General features: G+C 39.2%; 1 protein-coding gene across 3 annotated transcripts in view; it reads left to right on the top strand.

Annotated features, from left to right (window-relative positions):
- Positions 1-289: 289 nt before the first annotated feature.
- The window catches only part of LOC137381398 (zinc finger and BTB domain-containing protein 44-like), a 36,289-nt gene continuing 23,279 nt past the window's right edge, over positions 290-13,299 (top strand). For 2 of the 3 annotated variants that reach the window (XR_010977169.1, XM_068053939.1), the window contains exons 1-5: positions 290-379; positions 2,457-3,513; positions 4,616-4,700; positions 6,210-6,373; positions 11,595-11,895. Coding sequence is in view for 2 of the 3 variants with exons in the window: in XM_068053939.1 (XP_067910040.1) it covers positions 2,502-3,513; positions 4,616-4,700; positions 6,210-6,373; positions 11,595-11,895 (1,562 nt within the window). In the remaining variant the exon portion in view is untranslated. Of the gene's footprint in view, positions 400-2,456; positions 3,514-4,615; positions 4,701-6,209; positions 6,374-11,594; positions 11,896-13,299 lie in introns of all 3 variants that reach the window. The other variant, XM_068053940.1, reaches the window with a different exon arrangement.

Below are 13,299 nucleotides of genomic sequence, written 5' to 3'. Positions count from 1 at the left end.
GTTGATAGGTAAATTGGCCATTATAAATTGCCCCTAGTATAGGTAGGTGGTAGGGAAATATAGGGACAGGTGGGGATGTGGTAGGAATATGGGATTAGTATAAATGGGTGGTTGATGGTCGGCACAGACTCGGTGGGCCGAAGGGCCTGTTTCAGTGCTGTATCTCTAAAAAAAAACACACACACATATACTATGCCACGGCTAGCCCAGGTACTGGCCCCGCCCCCTGGCCCAGTTTGATTGACAGGTTGTGGTGGGGGCGACGCGGGGCAGGCTGGGAACAAAACAAACCCCCGGCTCGAGTGGGCGGGCGGACAGCGGCGTCTCAGGGAGGCCGGAGAGCGGCTCGGAGAGCGGTAGCGGTGCCACCGCCGACACGGTAAACAGCCGTCGGGCCCTGTAAGCTGTGGATAATATAGTGGGTGTGTGTAGGGAGAGAGTGTGGGGGAAGGGGACCTCCTCCAGGCCTCGGCTCACCATCTTAACCCGCTTCAGACTCCGAGGCTTCCCCCCACCACTCGTCGCCTGGGAGGTCGCCAGGCCTTCGGTCAGGCGTCTTGTTCGCTCTCCCTCTCCCGCCTGAGGTTATTCGCCCCCCTCGGTGTGAGGCGGTGCTGAGGCTTCCGAGGGCCGGACTGGGCCGGGGACCCGCACCAACAGGTGATGTTCCTCCGGCCAGCTCACACCAAGATTCCGCGTAAACAATGGCCCCATTGGGCTGACACATCGCCGTGGCTGCAAGCCGATCATACCAGCGCAGCGCGGCTTCGCCGAGCAAGGGCGGGATTCAGCCTCTGCTGAATGTCTGCCTCCTGAAACACTGGAGGTACACACGCGAACCTGTGTCTGAAATCATGATTCATACACTTCTGGTGCATGGAAATGTGTTTTTTAAATGGGGTAATTCCTAACGTGTGTTTCACTTTCCTCTGCAATTCAGCACTGTTGATAGTTACAAGCAAATTGTGGCATTTTCAGAAACCTACGCCATATATTTCTACAAATTGAACTAATGTGTCTCTAAATATAAAAAAAGTATTGTGCAAATTTCCAGCAATCTACTCTATTAAAACTCCATCAACTAGTATAAACTATAGCACCCCAAATGCCTGAAATACTTTTTAAAAAGTGAAATGGGTGTTTGAGGTGTTCACTGAAGACTCAAGTTGTCGACTTTGTCCCTAAGTTTAAAACTGCATATGCTTTAAATTATTCCACTCTTGTCCTGCTTCTACCTCCTCAGATTTAGTTATTTACCACCACCTAACTGTGAAGCTTTGGTTCTGGCCAAGTAAAATTGCTCAAATTTTAGTGATAAATTATAACAACTATGTTTCATAGTACAATGTATATTGTGACCATCATGATGGACACTGAGGAACTGCATTATTGTGTATAGTTCTATCATTTTAAAAAGTAAAATTAGTCTGTCACAGTCATTCAGCCTCTGACCATAGATTCTGAAAGCAATGTTAAGAAGGAATTACTGTGGAATTACATATTTAACAGAGAATGAAAGTTGCAGATTTTTGTTGGAAAACATTTATCAGAATATTTTTGTATCTCAATGCAACCATCCTATCAATCTGAGCTTTTGTTGCTGTATCTATCAAAAGAATCATAAGCCAGCATGATTGAACAAAAAATCCACGTGTGTAATTGTATTTTAAAGGCTTTGATCAGTACAGCTGACTATATTTGAAATTTGACACATGTATAGTTAACTAAAATTCAACTAGGCCAGTCAGTAGCTGTCTGACTTATATCAGGGCTCTTGTACTTTCCTAAACTCAAAGTATATGTTCCCCAAATGTGTATAAATCAAAGAAGTCATGATGTGTTCGTTCAGCAAATGTTTCTAAAGTGTTTTTTTCTAGTATTTCCAATATTTATTGACAATATGCAATTGCTTATCAGTTTCTCTGTGAAGTCTCTGCCACATCACTCAAGTATTCAGGAATTAATCAGGTATCTGTAGGACTGTGATTACTGAAGGGCACATGCTACAGCAACTGGTGCTGAATTTGAAGGTTTTTTTTTCAAATAGTGAGTTTAAGAAAGTATATAGCAGATGGTGCAAACTGTCAAGGTTTAAGGAGCATAAACAGTTCACCATCCTGAAACACTCAATTGTGTGCTGTTGGCTTTCTGTGTAGACTAAGCCTTTATATCCAGGTTTAACTAGATTAGAATGTAATAATGGGGATAACTGTGCTGAATTAGGTGTTTTAAAAATGAATATATGATACAATAATGAAGGTATTGGTTGGTAGAAGTGCAAAATTAACTAGTTTGGCCAGCATTAACTTATTTAAAGTAAGGTTTGAATTGATAGCCAGCCAATAGGAGTTACTCTACTCTAAGGTAGTAAAATGACATTTCTAATTATAAGGCAGGAAATTAATACTTTATTGAACTTGCAAGCTCAAAATAAAATGTAACTGTCTTTCCTTCAGGTACTTGGGATACTAGGGTATTGAACACAGCAAGAAGGAAAAATAATGGGTCTAAAAACATTTACACACAATTCTCCAGTTCATGGTCAAGAACTTCTGGGAAAGTTAAACAAACTCCGTAATGAAGGACATTTTTGCGATGTGACAATTCGGGTCCAGGACAAGGTATTCAGAGCCCACAAGGTGGTCCTTGCTGCTTGTAGTGAATTCTTCAGGGCAAAACTTGTAAGTCAATCAGATGCAGATGAGTGCATTTTGGATTTGAATCATGTTACTGTTAGTGGGTTTTCACCATTGTTAGAGTATGCATATACTGCTACGCTTGCAATTAATACTGAGAATATTATTGATGTTTTGGCTGCTGCAAGCTATATGCAGATGTTCCATGTAGCAAACACCTGTTCAGAGTTCATGAAATCAAGTATCCTGTGGAATACAAGCAGTAATCCGCCAGGTCCAGTTCCTCCACTCCCTCAGGAGAATAATGGCGCTTGCATCATTCAGTCCCATGATGACAGCCTATCGCCTGTATCATCAGAATGTAGTTCTGTTGAAAAAAGTAAGCCCAGGGAGTCTCGCAGAAAACGAAAAAACTTCATAATGATATCCCCGGAGAGTCCCACTGAATCTGCTGCTCAGCCCAACTGCTCACAAGTTGTGAACCCCTCGGTGACTTTTTCAGACAACAGCAGGACCCAGCAGTGTGTGGACTCGTCTGTATCATTTCAGTGGACATACCCATTGGGTGCTGATCGTCGGACCCAAACTGAAAAAACTAAACAAACGGAAAGCACTAGGACCTTGGAACAGACCATAAACGCAGAGGTAACAGGAAGACTACCTGAATTCACTGCTTGTGAGAGCACAAAGGCAACATCACCTCCAATAATAGAAGATGACGTACGGATCAAAGTTGAAAGGTTAAGTGATGATGAAGGTCATGAAGTATCACAACCTGTTAGTGCTTCTCAGAGTTCACTTAGTGACCATCAAACTGTACCAGGAAGTGAACAGGCTCAGGAGGATTTATTAATCAGTCCCCAGTCTTCCTCTATTGGTATGTATGATAAAACTTTTACTTTTTGATATATGTACTAAGACTAGGTTTAGCAAGTCACTATAAGGTAACACAAAATCTCCATGAAATAAAACTAATTAGAATATTGAATGCTATATATTTGCCATGGTTCATGTAACTGGAATGTTGTTTTGTGTTCCAGAAAGCAGTGCTGGTGTAATAGTCAATTAACGATACTTAGTTGCATTTGCTTAGTAAGGAACAAAAATATTTTATATGTTGAATGATATTCTTCAATTGTCAAGTATTAGAATTTTCTTTTCTGTAGTTTACTATATCTCCAACTTAGCTGGTCTAGTCTTCCTCCAAGTCAGCTAGAGTGACAAGTGAGCCCTTTGTTTTTGTCACAATGCTGGTAGCTGTCTGAGAAATTGGGTCATGCTGCAGGTGTTTATGGATCTACAGTTGCTGTTTGGTCATCCTGCCCACATTTTAAGCAATGACTGCTGGGGGAACAGGAGTGCTGCTCTCGTTGAAATTCTAAGTATTTTATGTAAAAATTGTTAATTATTTTACCATTTTAAAAAATCAAACGTAATTAAACAATACTCCTCTAAATTGTTTTTATAATTTACAACAAAGTAGTCCATAAAAGTGAGATAGCAATCACTTTTCCCTTGAATTGCATCTTTTCCTATCATCCCTTTATTTAGGAACATAGGAAATAGGAGCAGGAATCGGCCACTTGTATTAGATAGCTGTTAAATGCCAATGTTGTTTCAGTTTTTTCAGCTTGCTTTCCTTTTTCATCCTCTACTTATATCGTCGTCTTCCTCCTATAAGAAGGCAGATTGGAAAACAGAGATCCAGTATTAGTACTACTACTATTGCAGATCTCTAAACCTTGTACTCTTATTTTCCCTTTTTGCTTTTATTTTGATTAATTAAGCCTAAAATGTTTGGTTACCACAGATGTAAATTGCTATCTGGAGGTTATTAAACTGGCACAGTATGAATTTCCAATTACAAAGTACAGTGTGCTAAAAATGTTTATTTCATTGCAAAATGCATGTACAACAGTTGAATTGTAAGTTACTGTTTTGTTAAATGTTTAGTGTCATTTCACTTTCTCTTTGAACAGGTTCAGTAGATGAAGGAGTTACAGAAGGGCTACCAACACTCCAAAGCACTTCCAATGCCAACAATCACCCAGATGATGATGATAGGTAAGTAGCATCTGTATGCTTTAATATTTTTCAGTAAATGAATGTATTGTGACTACAGAGTAATATGGTGAGATGCAGTAGTAATTAGTGGTTTCTAAGTTGAAAAAAATTCAGTTGACAGTTGTGGAAAAGCTCTGTCCAAAAGCCAATTTTATGATGTGTGCAGCTTTCTGCAAATCCCTGGATTCAACCCTTTTAGAGAGACCAGATAATCAAGGTAGAATAAAATGGCACTCTTTCCTTTTTTTAAAGAAAGTACTGTTACAGGATTGAAGTGTGTGGCTTAAGACAAAATATCATCTCTCCATATAGTTGAGGGAGGGAATTTGAGAGTGTGGTGCCTATGGTGTTAGAGACACATTTGCTAATGGTGAGGTGAATGGGGATAAGGGATACACAAGTGACCAGAGTCAGAACAATGGGAATTTAGGGAGGTGAGGCTTAGAGATATGGGAGGTGCAAGTCATGTAGGTGTTTAAACACCAGACTGAGATTTTAAATTTGAGACATTGGCTCCCAATGTAGTAATGTAGATCAATGAGGACAGGGATAGTGGGCAAGTGGGGCTTGGCGTGGGATAGAATACGGGCAATTTTGGATGAGCTGAAGTAAATCGAGGATGCAAGGCCAGCCAGGAGACAATTCTAGTAATATTACATCTGGAAGTAACAAAGACTTGAATGGGTATTAGCCAGCAGATGGGGGGAGAGATAGGCAATTTGATAAAGTTATTAATTAATGCGCAAAGGGTCACTGACCTGAAACGCTAACTCTGCTTCTCTCTCCACAGGCTCTGCCAGACCTGCTGAGTATTTCCAGCATTTCTTGTTTTTATTTCAGATTTCCAGCTACCGCAGTATTTTGTTTTTATTAACTAATACGCATAATAGGCTAGTGCATATAACATGTTGAGCTTGCACTCACTGCCTTCAGGGTGTATCAAAATGATTATTGGTTGGGAAATGCTTTTATATGTTTGGAAGTTATCAATCTTAGTTAATTCTGTTAACGCATTGGGTTTGTTAGTAATTGTAGTACTTTACATAGAAAAAAGCACCCATTCAAAGATTATTGCTTCAGCACATCACAGATATGAAGTTGGACCAGATGCATAAATTAATTCAATAGCATTTCTGTTTGAGATTCAGATTAACCTTATCTAGTAGCTCTTTGACATTGTGCTGGAAATGTGTGGTGTTTTTGGGAAATTGGGATCGAACCTGCTACAATGTGATAATTATAAACAAAATATATTCTTAGTTCTGTAACCAATTAGTATGCTCAGTAACGCTTATTTCATATGTTGTAAAAGTTTTCACAAGACTCGGTAGCTGCCATATATTGTATAGACAGCACAGGTACATGGTCAAAGTGCTTGTTCTGCTGCACTGCAGGTACAGGGTGAGAACTCTAGATAGATGTTTAGTACTTCAGTAAGAAGATCAAAGGGGTTATTTAGCTTTCCTTTGGGTAGTTATACTTTTAAATTGAAATTCTGTTATTTTGTAGATTGGAGAGTGGACAGTACTCATATCAGCTATACATCAACCCTTCCACGAGTGGCACGGAGAGACCAAGTCCAAATGGCCCTGATAAACCTTTCCAGTGCCCTACGTGTGGTGCTAGGTTCACTCGCATCCAGAATCTCAAACAGCACATGCTTATTCACTCAGGTAAGCATTGATATATAAGTTTTCATGTTCATATTTACTTGCTGTGTCTGTGTATGAATGGCTGCAGGCATAAAATTTTCCATGGCTGTAATAATCTCCCAAGTTGTTCTTCTATTCATTTTAGATATACACTTGGTTTATTAACTCCCAAGTCTTCCTTACTTTGCTGTGTTTGTGAATTAACCAATAATACAAATTAATCTCTATAAACACTGCAATCTGATGTAAATACTACAAGTTAACACATGTATGAAGCTGTCTAATATAATTGGTGACTTGAGTTGGTTGCTTTTTGACTATACTGACTTGTCAAAATTAATCTGTGTGCAGATCCAAAATATCGGAAGCAATAAAATAGTTTTTTTTTCAAATCCTGAATGCACCTTATTCAAGAGCCATAATTTGAGCAATTGCTACATTAAATATACTTGAGTATTCATTTATTACAGCAGAATTTGACAGAATATCATAGATTATTACCAGAGAGTTAGAGGTCCAGTGCAACTCAAAGATTCTGGGAGGATTTAAGTTCGTTAGATTGTAGCCACAAAAGAATTTATAATTGGAATTGGTCAGTATATTGCGGGGAAAACTGCTTGACGTTGCAACAAGTGCTACATCATCCTGACTATCAAAAAGATTAGTTCTTCTTGGGGATATAGTGGAGCAGATGCAGAGAAGTTATTTTCTCTGGGCATCTATAACAAAAGAGCATAATCTTAAAGTTAGAGCTAGGCTATTGCAGAGTGGTGGGTATGATGAAATTCAGAAGCATTTTTTCCACATGAAGAGTAGTGGAAATCTGGAATACTCCATGTGAATGCTGGCTCAATTGAAATTTTCAAGACTGAAATTGATAGATTTTTGTTAGATAGTGGTATCAGTAGGGTTGTGTATTTTGAAGGAAGATTGCATACAATGGCACCGTCTTAGGCTGAAAGTTATATGGTGCTCAGGAATGCCAAGTGTTATATGTCATTTTGATGCTCTTGGTAGCCCATTCAGTTCTGAGCCAAGTAAATGGGTTTCACTGTAATTCCGCACTTGATTACAAAATGAAGACTGATGCTTCTGTTCAGTACTGATGACAATATCCTTACAGTTTTCCTTGGGTGAAATATTAAACCAAGGCCATAAGGGCCTTAAAGGTGCTATGGTACTTGTCCTGGCCAACACAGTCAACAATAGACTAATGGCCTCTCATCTCATTGAGTTGTGTGCTGCACACAATGGAGCTGTGCTGTTTGCCTACCTGACAACCATACCTGCCTTTCAAAGGAGTTTATTGCATGAGAAGTGTTTTAGGACATTTCTTGAGATATGATAAGGCACTGTATAAATGAAGTCCTTTTTCCTACTATCACATTAATGGAAGTCTTTTTAATGTATTTTATGTTAATTTTAGTCTGTAAATAGAAAATGGCATATGTCACTCATCATTCATTGTAATCTTTCTCAAGAAAATATCTAATACTGATGTCACAGAGATTAGATTAGATTAGATTAGAGATACAGCACTGAAACAGGCCCTTCGGCCCACCGAGTCTGTGCCGAACATCAACCACCCATTTATACTAATCCTACACTAATCCCATATTCCTACCAAACATCCCCACCTGTCCCTATATTTCCCTACCACCTACCTATACTAGTGACAATTTATAATGGCCAATTTACCTATCAACCTGCAAGTCTTTTGGCTTGTGGGAGGAAACCGGAGCACCCGGAGAAAACCCACGCAGACACAGGGAGAACTTACAAACTCCACACAGGCAGTACCCGGAATCGAACCCAGGTCCCTGGAGCTGTGAGGCTGCGGTGCTAACCACTGCGCCACTGTGCCGCCCACTAAAAAAAATACTGAAGCTACATTCATGAGTCTGCATTACTTTGGTATTTATCTGTTTATTTACAAAATGGATTTCAGGCTACTTCATGTCTGGTGCTAATTTTTGAGAATACTGAAATTGTACTGTTTATCAATAGTTAGAAGATAAATGAGTATTGAATGAGACTAATGGCTATTAATATCCTTTGTAACATTCATTGCATTTGCACATCTTATGTTGTAATTTAGAATTGAGAACAACACATGTTAATCTGTCTCAAGTAAATGGTTTCAAATATGAGAGTTCACAAAAATTTAATATTTAATTATGCCCTCTTTTACTATTCCTTCAGCATTGAGAGAGTTTTCCTTGAAGTATTGTTTGTGCTAAAAATATTGTGGTCCTGTCACCTATATAATTTTATCTGCAGTTTAATTGGTAGAATTTTCTATTTTTGAGCAATTATGATTGAGCACAAGAGCTTGCAAAAGAATTAAGGACTGAAGGCAGGTGGAAGAGAAAACTTTTTAAGGTAGGGAGACAGGTAGCAAAGAATGATGGGATTTCACAGAGTTCCAGAATATAAGGTCGCAGGTTCTGTTACTGAGGGTGGAGCATAAAGGGTGCGATGCAAAAGCAGCTAGAGTTTGAGAATAGAAGGTCTGTTCTGGCACAGGCCAGGATGAAACAAGATGGTCAGAACAGCATGTGGTGTTCCTCATTTGTGAAACACAACTGGCAGTTTTTTTTATCTTCTTGACTGATGCAGTTAGTTACCTTTTGATACTTTCCAACACAAAGTACTTGCACTTTTAAGAAACTGTCTATCTGATTTCCTTACGATAGGGTGAAGGTGGTGGGGAGAATTTATTAGTTTGAGATTCCCCAATTTTAATGACCAAATAGCTCACTCTGGAAATCTTTATTTAACCTGTTAATAAAGATGTATAATTAACTTGGAACATGTGATATAGTTGTAAAATGTAAAATACAAAGGGGTATGATTTGAGAGTTTATTAAATGGAGTACTATGCCACATTGGTTTGTGGGTGACTACCTTTCAATATTTTATGTTTAATATTTCTTACCAAGTGGCAACAAGTTATCTTTACGATCAGCAGGCAGAGCATTGTTTCACAGAGTACATCTTACTCCAGTATTCCTGGTATTTGAATTTCACTGCACCAGTTTGCAAAGCCCAGAGAATTAGATAATTAAACCATGTTGTTTCAGAACATGATGGGCATTGACAAATGCTACCCTGAGCTCTCAGTGGCCAAATCAATAATGCCAAGGACTGGCAGCAGGTTACTGGCCTGCTGTCATGTGATTTAGAATGTGGGACAGGGCGCTAATTGATGCTTAGTAACTGAACTGTTTAAGGCTAACACAGTCAAACTGACACTTGTAAAACCAGGGGGTTAAAATCCAACATTTTTCACCCTGGGTTAACATATTAAAATCATCATAGAAGTTCTAAGCCACTTGATAAAAATAGCTTCCTAATCATTCAAAAACATTTTGTATTAGTCATTGTGACAAAATTTGAATCATTTAGGTTGTGTCCATTTACTGTAGAATGTAACCCTCCTCATGCCTTTTCCATTTATTTCTACGTCTTGCTTTTTTTCCTAATGTGGTTCCCAGGTATGTTATGTCATCTCTCCATTTTCTTCGCCGCCTCTTCCTTTTTCCTGTTCTTGGCTGCCACTCCATTAGCCTTTTTGTCCATCTGTTATGTCTTTTAGCAACATGTCCAGCCCATTTCCATTTGGCCCCTTTTATCTTCTGAACCTTAACTCCAGTTTTCTGGCATGTTTCATTAGTGTCAGCTGTGGCTCAGTTGGTAGCACATTCATCTGAGTCAGCTTGTGGGTGCAAGTCCCACTGCAGGGACTTGAGCACACAAATCTTGACTGACACCCCCCAGTACAGGGTGGGAAGGAAAGGGGGGAGGGGTCCTGTCTTTCAGATGAGGTGTTAAAATTTGAAGAAGCCATGTAATCTTGACACCAAAAGATGCTCAACTGTGTAACACTTTTATGACCATGACAGTTGTACTACATTGATCTCTGACTTGCTAAATGTAGAGACAATGTCCAAAATTTGACTTGTAAAAATTTGAGTTTCCTGTTAGATTTATTAAATTTTTTTAATTGTGCAACTTTTTGAAGCAAATTAAAGTCTCGATTCTAACTGCCTTTTTTAACACTTTATTTTAATAGGGCTTAGAAGATATTGTACTGTATGGTTTAAGAATAAGATGAGGCAGTGTGCACTCTTTGCCACTTCCAGCATGCACTCATGGAGTCATTTCATGGCATTGTTCACTTAACTCAGGTGAAATGGCAAAATTGTTTTCCCTTTGGCTTAGATTCTTCCATCTTTGCAGAATGATGGAGCACAAGTTCTGTAGCTGAGTGTAATGGTATATTTATTGTATGTTGTACAATGATTTTCTACTGAATTAAACCTTTGATCTCTACTACTAATTTAAAGTAACCTCGGCAAAAAAATGTGTCCCAATTGGTTTATTCTGGTTGGAAATATTACTGGTTCTAACCCTCTGCTTAATAACATTGACAGTTAGTAAATGTGTTACATAATGGAATATGTTTCTAAATGTTATAAGTCAGTGGTGAAATATTCATTGCGATCTTATCCCTTTCTCTAGAACTGTACATTGGGTTAGAGAAAATTAAATGAAGCATACTTAATCTATATGAGGAATTTTGCATGAAAATGACCCTGGTGCACATTTACTTATTTAGTTGCGACAAAGCCATGTACCGTGTGCTTTCTTGCCATTATAAAATAATTCCATATTTTCTTTAGCACATATAGGTAAATTTTGTTATGAAACACTACTGCTGGGCTGTTTGTTTTTTTTCCTCCCAGTTTATTGCTAGGAATTTGATTAATGTTTGTAGTGAGGGAGTTGGCAGCACTAAAAGGTATACAAATGAAGTTTTGCTAAAAGCCTGTTTAGATTACTAAAATAATTTCTCTTTCTAATATATGTAGCTTGCATGCAGGGAGTATAGTTGTCTGGTTTCAGGAGCATTGAATGTTTGTTGTAAGCAAGCATATATAAGTAATTCCTGATCACACTAAATATGATGTTACCCTTCTGATTGAGTAAAATTTTACTGCATATTGGTGGCAGCATAATTTTTTTTGATGTTTGACACTGCAATCTGTAGAAATTCTGCTATTTACCAGTCATGGACATTAATCAGTAGTAATAGGTTTTTTTCTGATCTTAGAGTAGGTTGAGCAGTTTGTGAAGTTTATTGACAGCACATTACTTTAGGAAATGAGAATGAAATGTAGCTTTCTTCTAAAATTATTAAGTTGGATATTAGTGATTGAAAACATTACTTTTTTTTTAGGCATAAAACCCTTTCAGTGTGACAGATGTGGAAAAAAGTTCACAAGAGCATACTCCTTAAAAATGCATCGTCTCAAGCATGAAGGCAAACGATGTTTCCGATGCCAGATATGCAGTGCAACTTTTACTTCATTTGGGGAATATAAGCACCATATGCGTGTATCGAGGCACATTATTCGAAAGCCAAGGATCTATGAGTGCAAAACATGTGGCGCCATGTTTACTAATTCTGGAAACTTAATTGTACACTTGAGGAGCCTGAACCATGAAGCCTCTGAACTAGCATCCTACTTCCAGGGCAGGTAAGGTGTAACACAGTTGAATACTTGTGCTTAGAAAGGAACGATTTGGCTGTTCATGCAAAAATGATCTGCAGTTAGGACAACTCGCAAGAATACTAATGTAAGGGAAGCAACTAATTTATACTGTATGAGAAGAGAGTGTTGATTGGTTGGTAAGTGGACTCTGGTAGAGGCTTTGCCATAGAGAATGCACCAGATTATGGTGACTAACAGTTAACTGCCAAGCTTTGTTTGAAATTTAAACCAGGCAGCTTGACTCTGGTCAAGGCATTGCCCTGAGGAATGAACCAGCGAATGGCTGTCACTTATTTTGTTTAGCTGAAACAGGCGCAATGTGTGTGCATGTTCTTTCTGTCTGTAAAGAACAGGTTCCTGTATATTAATATATGTAGCTTCCAGTACGCGCAAATGCACCACACTGTGAGCCCTACTGACAATCTTTAATTCGTTGTCAGAGTAATTCTTGGCGCACTGAGGATTATTTAGCAAATGTTGTCTAATCGCGGAATCACACCTAATGTTGGACACTGTTTTGAGTTTTGCAAGCACTGGCTGGTTGGGTACGGTCTGTACCTTGCCCGTTGCGAGTTGTGGAAGGGACATGTTTTTGATATGATCCACCAGTCTTTGGGACGTACAGCCTATATACCTAGCATCACACTAGCATTGAAATTCATATATCACTACTCATTTGTGTGATAGGCAGAACGCTTTGATGGCAGCATCCTGTTAGCAGTGAGCACCACACGTGTTGCTACTGCACAGTAACAGTGTGAAACAGCTAGTTTCACCGACTCAAATTGCTGCGTATGTTACTGATTTTATTTTTTCCTTCCGATGCAAGTACTTCACATTTGGACAACATCAAATTTGATCTGCCAAGAAATTCCTGAGCTCATTCTAGTTTGGTATCATCGGCAAATTTGCCTAATTTGCATTGAGTTCTGAATCCAAGTGATTGATTTACATTAGTGGTAGTCCCAACACTTGTCCCTGCAATACGCCACTCTGTACTGCTCCCACACACGTTGCCTTTCCCCCTCCTCTAACATAACAATGCGCAGGAATTTGCATTTTGGGTTGGACAAATGCAGGCCCTGACCCCACACTGTCAGGAGCAGCAACTCAACATTGATTTTGCCTTGATTGGCTGATTAGAGGTCATGCAGGGAGCTGCAGCCTGCTGTGTAGGTAATGGAGAGGGATGACACCTCCATCTTGAGATGCCTTCTCAGTACTTATTAAAAGATTTGAAATTTAATAAAAAAAGGACACAGCTCTTGGACCACCATTGTGGAGGGAGAGCCCGTCCATAGGGCGGCCTGTGGCAGCAGTTGTGGCCAGGTAGGCGGCAGGGGACCCAAAGGCATCCCGGAGCACTGCTCCCTGGTCTGCTGCTGGGAG

Source organism: Heterodontus francisci, chromosome 22 (assembly GCF_036365525.1).
Source record: "Heterodontus francisci isolate sHetFra1 chromosome 22, sHetFra1.hap1, whole genome shotgun sequence".
Classification (NCBI taxonomy): domain Eukaryota; kingdom Metazoa; phylum Chordata; class Chondrichthyes; order Heterodontiformes; family Heterodontidae; genus Heterodontus; species Heterodontus francisci.
Note: the sequence above shows the minus strand (reverse complement) of the source record. Positions and strands in the feature narration are given on the sequence as shown.